Here is an 18337-nt window from a genome sequence, read left to right as displayed (position 1 = left end):
AACGGCAACCGTATGACGTCATAGAATCCAAAATGGCTTCGGGTAATTTAAAAGCAAAAATAGACGACAAACGCATCTAATTTTTGGCACACTTGAACACTTTTCAAACTTAAATTTATCGTCAAAGTTTTTTGTCAGAGTGGAGCTTCCCATTAAACGATGATTTTTGTACTTGGTTTTGAACTCTTCGTCAAGTTCGGTTGAGACTTATTTCCCTACAACTCTTCGCGGGCTTTTGCTTTTCCGCCATTGCAAAAGCTTTCAAACATTTCGCAACAAACAGCTTCTGATTACTAAAGAACGTTTGTAAATGAAAAATTCAGCTAACTTTGCGAAGATCAACGCGATTCAAACAGATGAAAACAGCTTCCCGAACTCTCCGACAGTATTTGAAAAAGTTGGGCCAACGATTTCAAAGTGCTTCTCATTAACACGCGCCGTGGGCATGCGCCTGGGATGGCATAGTCCCTTTAAAGTAGGTGTTCTAGACGATAAAATAACTGAAATCGTTGGAAAAAATGTTTGATGTTGCAGGAACTGGGAAGACGACTTTCATTAGGATGTTGGCTGGAAAACTCGCCCCAGACAGCGAAGGTATGATTTGCGCAACATGTATATATGTAGCTGCTATTTTAACTTCCGTTGCTCCATTGTTGATTTATTTATTCTACATTCCACACTTATATCTACATTAATAACACTAATACTTGGCAAAGATTGCCCTTCCCCCCAAGAGTGCTGCTGCTGGTGTCAATGTTAAAAGAAAGATTTGAAGACTCAGTTAACAGGAGTTTTCACGCGGAAGGTGGGAGGGAAGCGAGAGCCAGAATCTCCGTAAATTGTAGCCGCTATGATGGATGAAAAATCGGAGGGAAGTGGGGTGGGGAGTTTGGTCGGACTTTCTACTCTCCCCAATCTTCCTCTGCTTTTAAAGTCTAAGATGGCGACTTCAGCGTTAGCTCGCCCAAAAATATACGCCTTCATTGCAGGCTAGGTTGCAACGCTATAGTGAAAGACCTTTTCTTTCTCCATTCATCTGGGCCGGGTTGTTCGAAAGCCGATTAACGCTAATCCACGATTAAAAGTTATTCAAGGGTTTTAATCTCGCTCGTTAAACTTGTTTTTAAGGGTAATTTTTAGATAATGCTAAAGGGAAGCCTAGATCAAAACTGAGTCAATTTTTTTTTAAAAAAGAATCTTTATTGATAAGTAATTAGACTTGAATCAAAGTTCACGCTAACCCAGGGTTAGCTTAATCGGCCTTTGAGCGACTAGGGCCAGGTTGCTGTTAACATAGCTGAAACAATTCGATGTTAAGTGACTCTATCTTTTTATTCAATTTTAAACAGTGCAAGTGCCCATGATGAATATCAGCTACAAACCACAGAAAATCAGCCCAAAGTCGCAGGTATATTAAATTATTTGAAACTGAATCATTGTATATACAGTGCAATGCCAGTAATTTGATTGGCTTAGCGGCCATGGTTTATGAACCGTTATGCTATGCCCGAGAAATAGCGACGTTAAATTGTCTTCTTGTTGTTCTTCACTCAGTGCAAAGCGAAATCAGCAAGATGTAGCAATATTTCTTGATTGTTTTTTCTATAAAACAATTAATCACATTCAAGCTTGTTGGATATCAGATGATTATAACCAACGAGGCGGCGTATCTGTCATCTTATATCCAACGCGCACTCGTGGAATAATTGATAAATAGTTAATGCATTCAACAAACTACCTTCTGCCAGTTTGGTCTCTCTAGTCTCGTGTCTGTCTTCGTGTAAGTGTGTCTTCGTGATGTAAGCACAATGCTTGACCTAGCTGGACCCTTGTAAAGGAAATAAACGTTGGCTCCTATCAAGTCAAGTTATTCCCTCGCTGGCAATAACATGGCGATTTGCAGGACCATTCTGGACCATTCTCTGAAGAACACACCCCTTTGAAAAATGTTCTTATTATTATCACTGCTGAACAGATCAAGCAGGAACTGGCTGTTCAAAAGCAAGCAGACACTTATTCAGTATTCAAAGTAAGAGGGGATTTCTTTTGTGCCACAGAAAGCTAATTTAAAATGAATGTTGAAGAGAAATTGAAGTCAAAACTGAATACCAAGAGATTTGGAAATCGCTATTTACTATAAAGTTCTGTAACAAGCAACCCATCCAGTGTTTTCATCTCTGGTCTTCTTAACAGCCAATGAAACGGGATCCCATTTGTAAACCATTAATGACATGTATATCTTTTCTTGTGTTTTCACCAGGGCACCGTGCGCATGCTCCTACACGACAGGATCCGTGACTCTTACGTACATCCTCAGTTTATCGCTGACGTCATCAAACCACTGCAAATTGAACCGTTATTTGATCAAGAGGTGGGTAGCCTAGGGGCTTTCTATACTCTGGGCGGATGTTGTTGTTGTTGTTGTTGTATCTTACTACCGTGGTCACCGACTAATAAAAAGGCAACGTAAGGGAAGCACCCACAAACGCGTAATGTTTGCGCTGCGAAACCTTCTTGTAACTTATGTTAAACGTAGAAAACTTGTAGCGGGTGGCAAGCACGGCAGAAATTGCAACGGATGACTAGCGCGGGAAAAACTTGTAGCGGGTGGCAAGCACGGCAAAACTTGTACCATATGGCAAGCACGGCAAAACTTGTAGCGTATGGCAAGCACGGCAAAACTTGCAACGGATAACCAGCGCGGGAAAACATGTAGCAGGTGGCAAGCAGGGCAAAACTTGCAACGGATGAAAAGCGCAGGGAAAACTTGTAGCGGGTGGCAAGCGCGGCAAAACTTGCAGCGGATGATGAGCGCGGGAAAACTTGTAGCGTATGGCAGGCACGGCAAAACTTGCAACGGAAAACGTGTCTCGAATGACAAACGCGGGAAATCTTGTGACCTTAAGGCAAGCGTTAGGCTTGCTATCAGCTCAGGAGATTTTTCTACCTTCGTGTCGGGAGCACTTGAACCGGAAAAGGGAAGTGAAAGACTTAAAAAGTCTAGGCAGTCGCGGGAAAACTTTCAACATACAACAAACGCAGGAAAACTTGTATAAATGTATGGTAAACATGGAATAACTTGCAACAGGTGGTCATGGATGGTTCTGGTGGTTAAGCGTATAACCTCGTGCTATTAAGAGTAAATGTCAGTAAAAATCGAGGAAAATTCAAAAAACGTGGCCACGGTCAAAAAATCGATTTCGCTCATACTTTGTCAGTTTCAAGGCCTAGGTAAGTGACTGAAGGATATGAGGTTAGTTTTTTGAAATATTCCATTTAACGGCAGAAAACCACGAAAAACGGTCACCCTACCGGAAGCTCAGATTTCACCTAGCGGAAACTCGAAATTTTACACTTTTCAGCTTCTCGCTACACAGACGTTTACATAGCTGTGAATCTTTCTTAAGTATAATTGAATACATTGATTCTTCCTTAGTCAAACCATGGCATTAATTTTTATCTCTACTCATTTGTGAGCGAACTGAGACCCGATTAAGAAGACACACTTTTCTCAGTTACGCGAAGGTGTAAAATAATCCAAACTCAGCGGCGAAAAAAGCTGACCGGTAGTTCTTCAAATCCTCTGATATTATAACCAAAGACAGTTCAGTCATTGATGTTTAGGTCTACGTTTTTAAATCTTTAGGATCTAGTAGCACTTTTGCATGAACGCCGATCAAAATTCGATAAAATTCAAATTGAGCGCCTTTGAAATCTACAACTCTACATAACAAAGCACTATTGAATAAATTTACTCCTCGGCCAAAGTTTGTACATAAACATGAGGGTTTTACGTTTTTAGCGTTTTGAACCGTTTTAAAGTATTTATTGATGTTAAATATTGTCTACACAGGTAAAACAAACTATGAAACACCAAAATTACCACGAGCTGAAATTAAATCTCACAGGCATCTGTGTCACGCACGAGCGACTTAGCTACAACTAGTACAGTAACAAACAGATATCTACATCTGTTGATTTAATTAAAATAATCTTATTTTAAAATATCTTAGTCAACGATGTGCCAGGTTCCCCAGTTAACTTGCTGAAATAAAAAAAAATTCCTTAATAGTAATTCAAACTACTGTCTAGAACAATTAGAATTGATTTTATTTAGTATGAGAAGTTTTGTGCCGTCGATAACCAATCGGAAGTAACTGTTTCCGCGAAAAGCAAATATTGCACCGTTCTCTGAATAAACAAATCTACTTAACCATATAACCAGAGTATGTTGTTGGTGAAGTTAATAGACATACATAACAACCATGTCTTGCTTGTTCTTGAGTATTGTCGGTGGGATTTGCGGGGCAGGCGAACGCACTTGCTACTCAACTTCCGTCACACTACTCACGCTCAGTGTAACAAGGATATAAAACATTGCACAGTCATAAAACTCTCCGGACTTGAACAAGAATTGATTTTAGCAAGATTGCGTGTTTTTAAAAGTCAACGAATTTATTGGAGATGACCACCCGTTCGTCTCATCGTGTCAGGTTAGGCATAACCTGACATGATGTCGATAGGCTCCACTCCTGAGGCCAGGGTGCATTCCGCGTCAACATCACGCCGAAGGTACGCCAAGGACGTCTTAATTCCACGCCAAGCCGCCAACTTGACATTTGACAACAATGTGACCAACGGAATTACTTACCAAGATGGCGGGCCGGCGATTTTGCGCGGGAGATTAGCGTGGCCAAATCGCGCTCTGGAGCCTGGTCACTTGGGTAAATCACGTCATGCAGGTAACTAAATCACTTTGGAACCGACATGTTTGGGGTCCGTTCGAGTAAATTTTTTTCTAGCTACTTTGATGATTGTACTGCTTACGCCACAAGATATACGCCAGCTGTACGCCAACGACTTCGATCGTACGCCAGTACGCCGAGCGCTCTTCAAACCCACGCCGAAGATCTTCGGCGTATCCTACATGAAATGCAGCCTGGTCCTGAGGGAGCACTCGGATTTCTTTTTTTCCGATTATGCCTGTGCCACTTAGTCAATAATACACCATTCTCATTTATTCTCCAGGCTCAAAAATATTCCATCACATTTATTCCATTGCACGTATGCCACACATGACATTCCAATCCTAGCAGTATGCAAGATGTTTGTCCCATGAAGCAATTGAGTGAAGAGATTTGACTTTTCAAAATAGCTCCTCCCTACGGGCTCAGGTAAATAACAACTGCAAAATGTACTACCAAGCAGGAACTGTCTCCAATGAGCGTGAGTTTGTATCCTCTTCATTCTGTTGTCCAATGCGACTATAGAAAACACTATGAGTTTTACGACTTGCATGTTTTATTGATTGCGCTTGTCAAACCACAGTACAGTCTGTCATTGATAGAGAAAATAAAGTTCAATTTTGACAATAATCGATGAAAATACTAAGACGTTTCGAAAGAAGGCACCGAAGAATAAATAATGTGCACTGTCATTTTTACGACAGTTAAAAAGGAGGGAAGGGGGTGTGTGCGGGGGGGGGGGGGGGGAGGATTTAACAACCATACTATTCTCTCTCCCCAACCACCCACAAAGTAAACAGTTTGAACGGTATACTAGTGGAAACGTCACATTGACAATTATATGTTTACGTCTAATAGCACAATTACGGTCCTTGCATCACTCCAATATGGCCATTTCCCCACAAAACTATATTTAAGTAGATCTTTGATCAATCTTGTACGTCAAGCTTTGTTACTTTGAATTTGTCTTGGCTTCTTGCGGAGACATTTCAAACCCTTTACGCCTACTACTTTGAATGGATTTACAACTTTAATTAGCGAGGTACACGCTGGTTGGCCGGTTTAATCGCGGGGGCAGCCTTGAGGTGGTCGCCATACCATTAGTGTATCTACCTCTTCACTGAACACACTTTTAAAAAAGATAACCTGATCAAATAAAACGATTTTTCGAAATAAAATAAATAATGTTATATTTTATACAATTATGCGCAATTATAACGTAACGAGGTTACTGAGATATTTATTATGTGTCTGAGCTCAATCGGGCGCGCGGGAATGGAAACTACTTAAAGTTTAGCGGGCCGCTCATACAAACTGAGAGATAAAAAAACACATTGCGTACATGTGGGTAGTGCTGTGCACGCGCTGCGGACCTGTTTATGGACACTCTCTCACTCACTCACTCACTCACTCACTCACTCACTCACTTGCTCACTCACTCACTCACTCACTCACTCACTCACTCACTCACTCACTCACTCACATACCTGGCAATAAGGTGGGTAGGGCATTATACAGTGCACACACTAATATAAGCGCAATCCATAAAAAAATGAGAGGCATGATATAAAGGTTGTTATAAAAATATTGGATTGGATAACTGAATGAAGAGATAAGTAATGAAATGACCCTCACCACCCCTTCTTATTTCTCTCCGTCGTTTAAACAAATGATTCTTTCATATAATCGTAAGTTATCAGAATGAATAGACTAAAAATAATTCATTGGAGAGAGTTCCTGTTTGGTAGAACATCAAGTAGTTGGTTGCTTACCTGAGCCCACAGGGACAAGCTGTTTTGAAAGCTCAAATATCTTCATGGATTGGAATAAATTTATTCCTTCTTCCAGTGCGGGTGCCTTCCTCAGCTCCTTGCAGTGACCAGAGATGGTGCAAAGATTACCAGTCCTTCGCCAACCTATACATAACTTGGCACGATGAACCGGACAGATAGTCATATCCGATAAATTCGCCGGCTTCTGAAAACATCCACATCTCGCCAAAATTAATTCTACCTCCGTTTCAATTCCGGAAAATTTCAACGACTTTTTGTGATTTTTTGTATCCCTGTTACACAGCGTGAGTCGCGTGACGGAAGTTGAAGAACTTGTGCGTTCGTCTGCGCCGCAAATCCCACCAACAATATTCAAGAACGAACAAGACATCGTTGTTCTATGAACTTCCCCGACAATAAACTCTGGTTTTAGATGCAATGTTTCACAGATAAAGATAACTCGATTTATTTATTTAGAGAACGATGCAATTTTCGTGAGAAAAGGTACTTCTGATTGGCTATCGACGGCATAAAGCTTCTCATTCTTAACAACATCAATTCTAATCGTTTCAGTTTGAATTGATATTTTCTTTTATTTTTATTTCAGCAAGTTAACTGGGGAACCTGGCACATCGTTGACTAAGATATTTTAAAATAAGACTTAAAATCAACAGATGTAAATATCTGTTTGTTACTGTACTAATTGTAGCTAAGTCGTTCGTGCGTGACACAGATTAGGGAGCGAGCCTGTGAGATTTAATTTCAGCTCGTGGTAATTTTGGTGTTTCATAGTTTGTTTTACCTGTGTAGACAATATTTAACATCAATAAATACTTTAAAACGGTTCAAAACGCTAAAAACGTAAAACCCTCATGTTTATGTACAAACTTTGGCCGAGGAGTTAATTTATTCAATAGTGCTTTGTTATGTAGAGTTGTAGATTTCAAAGGCGCTCAATTTGAATTTTATCGAATTTTGATCGGCGTTCATGCAAAAGTGCTATTAGATCCTAAAGATTTAAAAACGCAGACCTAAACATCAATGACTGAACTGTCTTTGGTTATAATATCAGAGGATTTGAAGAACTACCGGTCAGCTTTTTTCGCCGCTGAGTTTGGATTATTTTACACCTTCGCGTAAATGAGAAAAGTGTGTCTTCTTAATCGGGTCTCAGTTCACTTACAAATGAGTAGAGATAAAAGTTATTGCCATTGTTTGTTTAAGGAAGAATCAATGTATTCAATTATACTTAAGAGAGATTCACAGCTATGTAAACGTCTGTGTAGCGAGAAGCTGAAAAGTGTAAAATTTCGAGTTTCCGCTAGGTGAAATCTGAGCTTCCGGTAGGGTGACCGTTTTTCGTGGTTTTCTGCCGTTAAATGGAATATTTCAAAAAACTAACCTCATATCCTTCAGTCACTTACCTAGGCCTTGAAACTGACAAAGTATGAGCGAAATCGATTTTTTGACCGTGGCCACCATTTCTTTGATTTTTACTGACAATCACTCTTAAAGCGCTGGGAACTTATCGTGAAGCATAAGTCAAAGAAAAATTGTAACGCATAGCAACGCGTTAAAACTTGTAACGTACTGTACGCTCGGGAAAAGTTGTGACGCAGTTTTAGCTTGGAAAATTATAGCTGATGGCAATTCCAATATTACGTACAACATACGTACAACAAGCTCGAGAAGTGAAGTGTAACCAGTGGGAAAGTGTGGTACAAAACGCTTCACAACGAAACTTATTTAGCTAATTCAGCAAGCGTGTGATACTTAATTTCAACCTACTGCAGACGTGGGAAAACTTGTAACTTGTGGAAAAGTCAAACCAAGTTTTGGTTTTGCCGACCAACGGCGAATTTCGTAGTTTCTTTCAAATATTTGTTGACTGCTGTGTTATAATGTAATTCTGTTATATTTTTTTCAGGTTCAGAACTTGTCTGGTGGTGAACTGCAACGTGTTGCACTTACGATCTGCCTAGGAAGGGTATGGCTTTCATTATTTCAACTGAGTGTGTTGAATTTAAATGAATTTTGTTCAAGGAGTCAGTAAGGTATCCCTTTATCGATTGAAGCTCTTGAGTACTGGCACTTCATCATTTTCCTAAGAATTTCGTTTGAAAGAACTGATTCCGTGGTCCTTTTTGCTTGGCAGTTCTCAGTTTTGGCAAGATTAATATTTTTTACCTTGTTAAACCTTTTCTTGGCAAGATTAAAGTATTTCGTCGTTGTCTATCCCTTCTTTCTCTTTGTAAAATTGTTGAAAATGTCTTCGTTCGGGATTCAAATTCGGTAAATTTAAAGAAAAAAAATCTTTTGTACAACAAGACTTCCATACAGTACCGCTACCAGGGTTCAATTGAATAAACCTTTACATTGTTATTTACAAACTGGGGCCCGTTTCTTGAAAGTACCGGTAACTTATCGCTCCCGATAAGCCATGATTTTGGTGATAAATGTTTCTAAACAGAAGTCAATTTCTGTTAGCTTTGAATACTAAATTTAAAATCTTATAATTCTAAGAAAACATTGGCCAAGTACCATGTCTGTAATCACTGTGAAATTGGCGAAAAAACATTTAAAACTAAACTTTTCGGGCCCGGTAAGTTACCAGGACTTTCGAGAAACCGGCCCGAGGGCCCTTACCTTTACGTCTAAACAAAAGAAAGAACACACTGAAGAGTTCAGTAATCCTTTGAGACCATTGTATGCATGCGTGGGTATTACAAGGGTAAAGTTTGTTAGCTCAAGTGCAAAAGTTTTAAATTGGCCCAAGAGACACCTCTTCCTCCTCTCTTGATTGGCCCCAAGATAGACCATACGACAGCTCTGAGCTTGTCTGAATTTCGGCAACATTTATTGATTACACCAATCACCTGTTTCATCATCATCATATCTTAATTTACCCTCGGATTTTTAAGAGTAGCTTATGCAGCTAATATCTCCGAGCATTCACCCACCCAACCATGAGAGTATACACACAAAGACTACACGACAACACCGGGAACTGCGTCCCCTACTCTGATGTTTGATGTTGGTTTATTTCAATTCTGTTGTAGCAAATCGTATTATCAGTACAAGAAAATTAAGAGTTAGGAACTTGGCAGAAATGTTCTCAATAGATTGTGCTTTTCTTTGTCGGGAATGTCCAGGTTCTAGTTGAATGAGAGGTGTTTCACTTCATCTTTGTATTCTTTTGCAGCCAGCTGACGTGTATTTAATTGATGAGCCTTCAGCATACCTGGACTCTGAACAGCGTCTTGTGGCTGCTAAAGTCATCAAACGGTGAGTGTAAATTTTCCGCCACTCTTTTGTTCCAATTTTCTTGCGAGAACAACGTGAAGATTCATCCAGCAAACAAAACAAATTCTTTTATACACACTTTTACAAAGATTTCCACGTGCTTTTTGACGCTTAAGTGATGTAGAATTTCTATTAATTGAAAGTTTTTTCCCTTTAGTTTTATCCTGCACGCCAAAAAGACCGGCTTCGTGGTTGAGCACGATTTCATCATGGCTACCTATCTCGCTGACAGAGTCGTGGTGTTTGAAGGCATTCCATCTGTCAAGACCCTTGCTAATACGTAAGTAATTCAATTGACTCTCTTAATCTCGAGGAGAAAGAACGCAAGCTAATCTCGTACTAAGGAAATAGCGAAAAAAGGAAAAAAAGCAGAAAACGTTAAGTTCGCTTCCCCCAAACTTTTGTTGTAAAAGTACTGGGGAGAAATTATAAAAATATCAAGAAAATTCACCTTGGGTGATCATATCCTTAATTCTCACGATCTCAGGGGTTGAATAAGCCTTGATATTTTAAGGAGAAATTTTGATGATGATCACTGTCAGGGCTTAAAGGGTTACGGGATCATAACTTTAACGACATCCAACTAAAAATCACCAAACTTGAAAGAATTACTAATCTTAACGTCTTTTAGTAAGTAAACAACTTTATTTAACGAGGGTGTAACACGTGACAGTGAAAACTGGAAACGCTGTGGCCCTCAAATAAGTATATGACTAAAATTATTACAATAACTGATTGGTAGAAATAATGTCAATATTGAATAGAATAAAACAAGCATCACAAAAACATATTATCTGAAAGATAACAAGATCAAAATAAGGGTAGCACCACTTGAATGTTTTACCAAAAAGACAAAATGGTCTAAATTCGCATAGGATTCCAAAAATATCAGTCTTTATAAATGTGATGGCTTCATGTTGTTGATTAGACTAAATTTGTGACTCGACTCAGACCCCTGCTCGACCTCGAAATAGCCTATAGCAATGGCCACAAACACCAGGTTAACCAGATTAAACTCTATGTATGTGGGGGACCCTGTGGTCCGAAATAGCCTATAGCAATGAGTAGAAACACCAGATTAAGCTCTACACATGTGGGTGCCCTGTGGTCCGAAATAGCCAATAGCATTGGGTGCAAACACCAGATTAAGCTCTACGCATGTGGGGACCCTGTGGTCCGACGGGGACTTAAGCTTTTCCTTCGTTTTCATGTTTTGTTTTCTCCGTTTGTCTTGTTGTTTATTTATCCTTGTATTTATTGGTTCCAGTCCCCAGACGCTGCTGACCGGTATGAACAAGTTTCTGCAATCCCTCGAAATCACCTTCCGGCGCGACCCGTCCAACTTCCGGCCACGGATCAACAAGTTGCATTCAGTCAAGGTAATGTGCCACGATTGAAGCTTGCGTTTCTATCTTTGTTTTGGACACAACTGTTTCAGTTCTTGAGCGCTGATTGGTTCGTGGCTATTGTCGATGACAGCTTGCAATATCGATTTCACAAACTGATGTCAGTTTTTTATGAGTCATACCTCTTATTTATGATAGCATTGTCAGAATTGGGAATGATGTGTTATTCAGTGAGTGACACAGTGTATACTCGGAAAATTGAAATCCGAGTGCTCCTATCAGGAGTCGAATCTAAGACCTTCCGATTACTAGTTTGGATGCTCTACCACTGAGCTACAAGAGACTCGTGGGAGCTAAGGCCATTAAACTAGGTTCATGTGACAAACATCCTGCATACTGCTAGGATTTGAATGTCATGTGTGACCTATGCGCAATGGAATAAATGTGATGGTATATTTTAAGCCCGGTGAATGATTGAAAATGATGTATTATTCAAAGTGTATTATTCATGCTCGGAAAAAGCGAGGTTTTTTCCGTGTATGCCTGTGTCACTTTGAATAATACATCATTCTCATTCATTCACCAGACTTAAAATAAACCATCAAATTTATTCCATTGTCAAAATTGTTTTGGGCTCGTGGATCCACAACCATATTTCTTCGGAATTTTGGGGGCGGTGTGCAGGTCGGTTCCCCAAACCTTGACCCTTTTTCAGACCAGAAAATGTAATTTTACGGTACACATTTTCAGACCAGCAGTTTACCCGTTTCTGTTAAATCCATACCCGTTTTCAGATTTTCAGACCAAAATGGTTAAAATCTAAAACTAAAACTAAGACTCTTCTTTGTACGATTTTTGGCTCATTTTACCTTTTTTTTTTACCAGGATTGTGAACAAAAACGGACGGGTAACTACTTTTACCTGGAAGATTAACACAGCCTCGGTTCTTTTCCCGGAAAATCGACAACGAACGCAGCTCTTCAAGGATGAAGTAAAAGGTGGATACAACGAAAACAAGTGTCCAGCGACAGAATCTGAATGATTAAAGGGTGCACCGGCCTTAATTTCTGCAATGACGCCCCTGGTAGCAAAATGACAAAATATTATCCTTGGAAAAAGCCTGTGTATTCTTTATTCCAACACTTTTGCCGCGATCCGTGAAGCTAGTCATGGTGTTTTGAACCTACATCATCCAGACGTTCACGTTATTAAAACTCTGTAGTGTAGAAAATATATCATAAAACCCCCCAATGCCCCATGCGGCACTCCATAGTGAAAAACTAATTCTGATTTAGAAATTAAACCATCCCAGTAGAGTGGTCTGAAACGTGAAAATTAAACCATCCCAGTAGAGTGGTAACAACTGGCTTGTTCTCATTCCGTTTTCGTCAGTCTAAAACCTATAAAATTCTAACCTAACATCTGACTTGCACAACACAACCATGACTAGATAAGAGGGTTTAGTTTCTAAAGAAACTGTGGTACTGCGTCGGGGGAGTGGAAACGAACGGTTGGTTTATCATCACTTTGGCCAGCTTTGGAATCTCTTTAAGGTGACCAAATTACCTTGTCAACTCTGTTGACAAAGCCAAACATTTGGGAACCATGATTATTTTGCTGAACGTACTGTGGTTCATTTTAATTGAATTAGTAGCCTGCGTTGGTGGCGGTATTGTAGGCGAATATAAACGTTTCGGCGCCTACCCCTCGAGACTTCGCTGCTCATTCGTCCAACTTTCGCCTTCGCCCGACATCCCGCCGACTATAGCCTCGACGTTCGCCGCTGCCTCGGTTTGCGCGGGATAATCTCCCGAACATAACAGCAGTTGGTAACGCAGGCTACTAAACTAGTCTCTCCTTGTACTCTTGTGAAGCTGGTATAGTGTGTTTTTTTGGACATGCGAGGAGCTCTCTTTAACCCTTGAAGCCCCAGTATCATGCAACATGCATCTTCTCCTCATTGTACTACATATATTTCTCATGGTACCAGTTGGGAGAATTTGTGTAAACTTAAACATTATACCTTTCATCATTTGCTATTTTCTCATAGCCTGCATATTGGATCAAGTGATTATGTGGTTAGGAGAAATTTGATGCTGGTCACTGTTGATGGTTTGCATGTGACGTCATGACGGCCATGTTGGTGGACAGGAACAAAATTTTTCTCCTCTGGGAGTTCACTGGCATTTTTATGCAAACTTTGTGAACAAATTTTCTTTTGTTTTGTCCACCAACATGGCGGCAATGCAAACCACCTACTGGGGCTTAGAGGATTAATATAGCCTGCAAATCTCACGTTTGCCGCTCGCTGTGTTCAGTTTCTTTGTAAAATTGAGTTGTTTTCCGTTAGCACCAAAGGCAAGAATTATTTTGCACTATTGTCATCTATTTATTAAATAGGGACCTTAAGCAGAGACGAAGACGACGCTGACGGAAACGGAATAAATTCGCGATAAGTTGTACTCATGTGGCCGAACTATCCAGGAGCTAACGTGGAAGGGACGCCTTTAAAGTTCAGAAAGAGAAAGGAAAATTAATCATCATGCGTTCACGTTCTCCATAAAACCTAAAATTTGGTCATTTTATGATGTTGTTCTGCAGAGGACAGCAAACAAACACACTTAAGTGTATAATGCACTTGCAGAGCCACTGTTTTGCTATAAAATTAAAACTTCTGACGTTCGTCGTCGCTGCGTAAGGTCCGTTGTGATTCTAAATCTCTGTGCTATCTTGAAATAGGAGGGAAAAGATTGCCAGAAGAAATAAAAGCGAAGAGATGTAAAGTAAAGAGACAAAATAATGACTAAAATCTTAATGTTTCATCAGAATGACAATTTTTGGATTTCTGTACCGCCTGTTATTTAATAAACTGTAATCCACTTCTATTCTTCAAATCCTGTATTTCAAGTCGAACTTCTTGTTCCGTAATGCTCTGTAGATCTTTGTAGAATCGTTTCCTTCGGTCACGAATTGCCTCGTTGGTAACATTACAGTCTTCGCCAAGTTAAGTTGGGACCCGGGGTTGGGACTTCTTCCCGTGATCACCCTCCCCCTTTCAGTGTTGTTTCTCGCAATTCTGCAAGCCCATCTTAAGAACCAACATTGAGAAGGTAGGGTGACGATCTGTTCCAAAAAATGTGAAAAAGACCGTAGTCCTTATTCTCGTTAGCCAATAAGATCGCGTGACAACAGGGTGACAAATCGCGTTACAATTCTTTGATCTTGTCTGGTCATGCGTACAACATTAACACCTCGGACAAAAAGCAAACAGTGCACGACTGAAATTGACGTCCACTTTTAAAAGTCTGGCAGTGAACAACCTCGGTGATGCTTCTGTTGATCGGTAAGTACTGGCAAAAATTCATTGATTTAAACATCTTTGGGGAATTGAACCGCTGGAAATTGGCAAGTTCAGTTGTTAGCAATCTAGTGCAAGACCCTGCATGGGTCTCGTTGTTCTTATAAATTTTGCCCTCACTTTTACCTGACCCGTTCGACCTTTACAAGGTCTAGGTCAGTGGAAGAAGCAGAGTAAAAAGAAGTGTGTGTCGAACAGCGATATTTGGTCTAGGTTTCACAGATGTTAATAATACCAGCGGCCTTCCCTTTGTTTGTTTTAATATTTTCGGTACCAACAAGTAACTTACCTGTAATAAGCTGTAAAAATCACGAACGATCGCGAGTGCGTTTGGGTTCACTTTAATAGTTAGAGTGGCTGGTTTTAATCTGTATGAGTTTTTCTGTTGAAATTTTAATTGTCAGAAAATTACGAAGCGAGTCGTGAATTCTTCAACCAAAGAGCTGTTGCATAAATTGAGGTCCATGCTCTTGTTTACTTTATCCAGTGGTTTAGTTTCGGTATAGCGAAGTTTCTCGTTACGCCCGTTTGCCCGCCACCAGAGGCCAAATTAGCTGTTGAAACAAAGAGTTCTTTTGCTTGGGTGCACTTCGTCAGAATATCTGGTTTTAATCTGTATATGGATTTTCTGTTAAAATGTTCAAGATGACATTGTCGGACAATTACATAGCGGCTCTTTTATTCTTCAACCAAAGAAATGTTGCATAAATTAAAGTCCACACTCTTCAGACTGTTTACTTTAATATCCATTGGTTAGATCTGGTTAGTTTTCGGTATAGCGAAGTTTCTCGTGAATTAAGGTAGGGGAGAATTGGTAATATAATAGTAATAGGAATAGTAATAGTAATAGCAATAGTAATAGAGGTGTAATGAATAGGGGAGTAATTCATTCAGATATTTATTGGTAGGTGGAAGGGGTATGATGGTAGGGGAAAGGGTTATGAATTAAGAGAAACTAAGGGTTTTTTGGCAAAAAAGGCATGATATTTTTTTGGGTCGGAGGAGGGAGGGAGTATCATTGGTATCATTCAGGTATCATTCTTATTTTTTTTTAACATCACTGGTATTAAAAAAGAAATTATAATTGTTTCTCCTATATATAGGTTTATGTTTGCTGTTCAAGGCACTTGCTGCTCAAGGTATTTGTAATTACTGTCTTTTTTAACAAGATGCCCTTAATCGGCATTACACGGAATGCTTAATGTAGCCCCATTTATTTTTCATGATATGTTTCGCAGATATTTAAAAACTATCCTCCTTTCTAATCAGAATTAATTTAGAGATACAGTTTTTTCACTTATTTTTATAGTCAACTGTATCCTCCCTTCGCAATTGAAATAATTGAATGGTTTTAATCAGAGAGACTGGGTGATATTTAATCATTGTGTTACTGGGAATCATACCGGGAATAACTCTGCAATAACGTCCTGACCCCGCTGAACTGGTCAGGCTTCGGCTCCGCGTTAAATTATTTCATCTGTTTGTGAAAGCGTTGTTTCTTGGCTGTGAACTCTCCCAATTTCCACCGTTTCAACTTTCAAGTACTACCTAGAAGTTATTATTTCGATTTACCGCTTGAAAAACGTTTGTTTTCTGTCTGAAACGGCAGATCAGAATCTAAAAATTCATACATGTGGCCGCCATTAAATGAAAACAACCTTCTAAATGGTGATTTGCATTGACGTCACACAGGTAGAGATAAGTGGGTCCCCTCCCTTGCTGTACGCGCCGATAATGGATTTTGATTGGGCTGTTTTTGTTGAAGACAATCAGAACAATAGATCCCTTCTGGGAGAGGGCAGAATTTAATCTAGGTGCAATGAATAAATCAAATGATGATTTGAGGTCACAAAGGTAGGAATGAGTGGGTGCCCTCTCTCGTGATATGTGCCTAAATAATAGATTTTGATTGGGTCGCTTCTGTTGAAGACAATCAGAACAATACTTTCCTACTAGGGGAGGACATATAAATTAATGTGTCGATTTGTGGATACAACGAGGAAAAAAAAAGATACCCAACCCAAACCTAGACACGGCCTGCCCTGCAGGCATTCCGTGTAATAAACTTTTAACTCTCTCCCTCCCTCCCCCCTCCCCCTCCCCGGGGCCAAAAGGTGGAAGAAAATCCTTATGTTAATTATTGGGACTATTCACAGCGATCTTTGTGTTGTAATTTCTTCAAGGAATTCCTGCTCAGGTTTTGCTACCTCATTCTTTAATACTTTTAGACTCAAATATTTGTTGTTTTTGCTTTAAACAGTCTATTTACTTTGCAACCTTTAAAGTACTGAAATTTTGCTGTCTTAAATGGACCTATATTTTTTGTTGGGTATTTTACTAATTCATGGTGGGCTAGCAGTTACACATGAGATTTAGAGATGTTCTAAAAATTAAAGTAACTTTCATGTATAAGGCTTTACCTTTATGGCAGCATTATCTTAATTGAATTATGTTTTTGGGAATGGAAGCTCAACAGCTGAACACAAACCTTCACCACTGATATGTCATCTAAGGGATCTATGAGAGTGGCCCTGTCCCCTTATTATCTTAACCAAAATTCAGGCCAAGATATTTTGTTTTGTGATGAGAAGATAGTCTAGTGTTCGATAGCAGGCCCATTCCACTTACCTGAAGGTTTGGATCCACCGCTGATCACGGTATTGATGCGCCTCTTCATCACTTGAAAAGGGGATTCACAATCTGCGAGCCAGTGAGGCATGCGAGGCAGATGTGCGAGGCACTCAGGTTAGCCTAAAAAACACTTCGGTTAGCCTAAAAAGCACTCAGGTTAGCCTAAAGCTTCCCGTTAGCTTCCCGTTAGCTTCCCGGTTAGCTTAACGTTTAGCATTTATGTTGGGGGTTGTTCATGCCTCGCATGCCTCCCATGTTTTGTTCATGCCTCGCACATCTGCCTCACATGCCTTGCATGCCTTGCATGCCTCGCTGGCTCGCATATTGTATACACTCACTTGAAAACATGTTTTAAACACCTTAAAAGGTGAAAGTACCCCTCCCCTGAGGGCCTATCCTATAACCAACTTCACTTTACCAATTATCCCATCAGTGATGTAGGGTAAAATGGATGGGGTGAGAAGGGGTAGGGTAAATATTATACTGTAGCTACCTCACATTTGCAGGGTTGTCAATTCTCCCAGATAATGCAGGAGTCTCCAGATTTTGATCCGTACTCCCGGTCTCCAGATTTATGTCTGTAATCTCCAGATTTTGAGCCATATCTTCTGGTCTCCAGATTGATGTCTGTAATCTCCCGTACTATTGACGAAATTTGCTATTTGTGATAGACTCGACTTTTGGACAAGAAAATCAGAAATGTTTAGCGTTGTTTCTGGTACTGTTTAATTTATTCCCCTCCCCACGGAACCCGCCCCTCGATGTGACGCTTTTGTAAGGCGCTTTGTTGTTGCAGGCCGGGGAAGTCATATTCTCCATATTTGAAGACGTGAGGTTGACAGCCCTGCATTTGTGGACTATTTTACGCTACAGTGCACGGGTTCCTCCATGTATTTTAATTGTAAAATTATTACTTCACAGCAAGTCAAGTAGTGTCCGTTAAAAATTCATAGGTGCATGTCACGTACTTCACTTGATTATTTAATCATTTATCTCATAATGTATTCCTTTTTGATGGGCAGGATTTGTTTGAAACAATGCATTTCAAGTTCATTGTAATCACAAGTTTCTGAGGTGGAGTAGTTAAATTGGGATTGCAACTGAAATCTCTTGTTTACTGAGGTGGACATCTTTCCAAAGTTCAGATATGTAGGATCTTCCTGCCACATAACACTGTGTTAA

At 39.9% G+C, this 18337-nt stretch overlaps 3 protein-coding genes across 3 annotated transcripts in view; all 3 read left to right on the top strand.

The window, feature by feature from the left end:
• LOC146471598 (ATP-binding cassette sub-family E member 1-like) overlaps nucleotides 1–14051 on the top strand; it is a 28923-nt gene extending 14872 nt beyond the window's left edge. Inside the window, exons 14-21 of the mRNA XM_085120118.1 lie at nucleotides 535–594; nucleotides 1350–1408; nucleotides 2261–2371; nucleotides 8445–8504; nucleotides 9720–9802; nucleotides 9978–10100; nucleotides 11088–11199; nucleotides 12052–14051. Of these exons, the coding sequence (XP_084976244.1) occupies nucleotides 535–594; nucleotides 1350–1408; nucleotides 2261–2371; nucleotides 8445–8504; nucleotides 9720–9802; nucleotides 9978–10100; nucleotides 11088–11199; nucleotides 12052–12099 (656 nt within the window). The 3' untranslated portion in view covers nucleotides 12100–14051. The remainder of the gene's footprint in view (nucleotides 1–534; nucleotides 595–1349; nucleotides 1409–2260; nucleotides 2372–8444; nucleotides 8505–9719; nucleotides 9803–9977; nucleotides 10101–11087; nucleotides 11200–12051) is intronic.
• A 408-nt stretch (nucleotides 14052–14459) lies between these two features.
• LOC146471595 (cubilin-like) overlaps nucleotides 14460–18337 on the top strand; it is a 46631-nt gene continuing 42753 nt past the window's right edge. Inside the window, exon 1 of the mRNA XM_085120098.1 lies at nucleotides 14460–14509. Coding sequence (XP_084976224.1) covers nucleotides 14494–14509 — 16 coding nt within the window. The 5' untranslated portion in view covers nucleotides 14460–14493. The remainder of the gene's footprint in view (nucleotides 14510–18337) is intronic.
• The window catches only part of LOC146471597 (tolloid-like protein 1), a 16365-nt gene continuing 12506 nt past the window's right edge, over nucleotides 14479–18337 (top strand). The window contains exons 1-2 of the mRNA XM_085120105.1: nucleotides 14479–14509; nucleotides 15628–15663. Of these exons, the coding sequence (XP_084976231.1) occupies nucleotides 14494–14509; nucleotides 15628–15663 (52 nt within the window). The 5' untranslated portion in view covers nucleotides 14479–14493. The remainder of the gene's footprint in view (nucleotides 14510–15627; nucleotides 15664–18337) is intronic.

Source organism: Pavona decussata, unplaced genomic scaffold (assembly GCF_977016875.1).
Source record: "Pavona decussata unplaced genomic scaffold, jaPavDecu1.1 SCAFFOLD_102, whole genome shotgun sequence".
Taxonomy (NCBI): domain Eukaryota; kingdom Metazoa; phylum Cnidaria; class Anthozoa; order Scleractinia; family Agariciidae; genus Pavona; species Pavona decussata.
The sequence above is the reverse complement of the archived record's forward strand: the minus strand, read 5'-3'. Positions and strand labels throughout refer to the sequence as shown.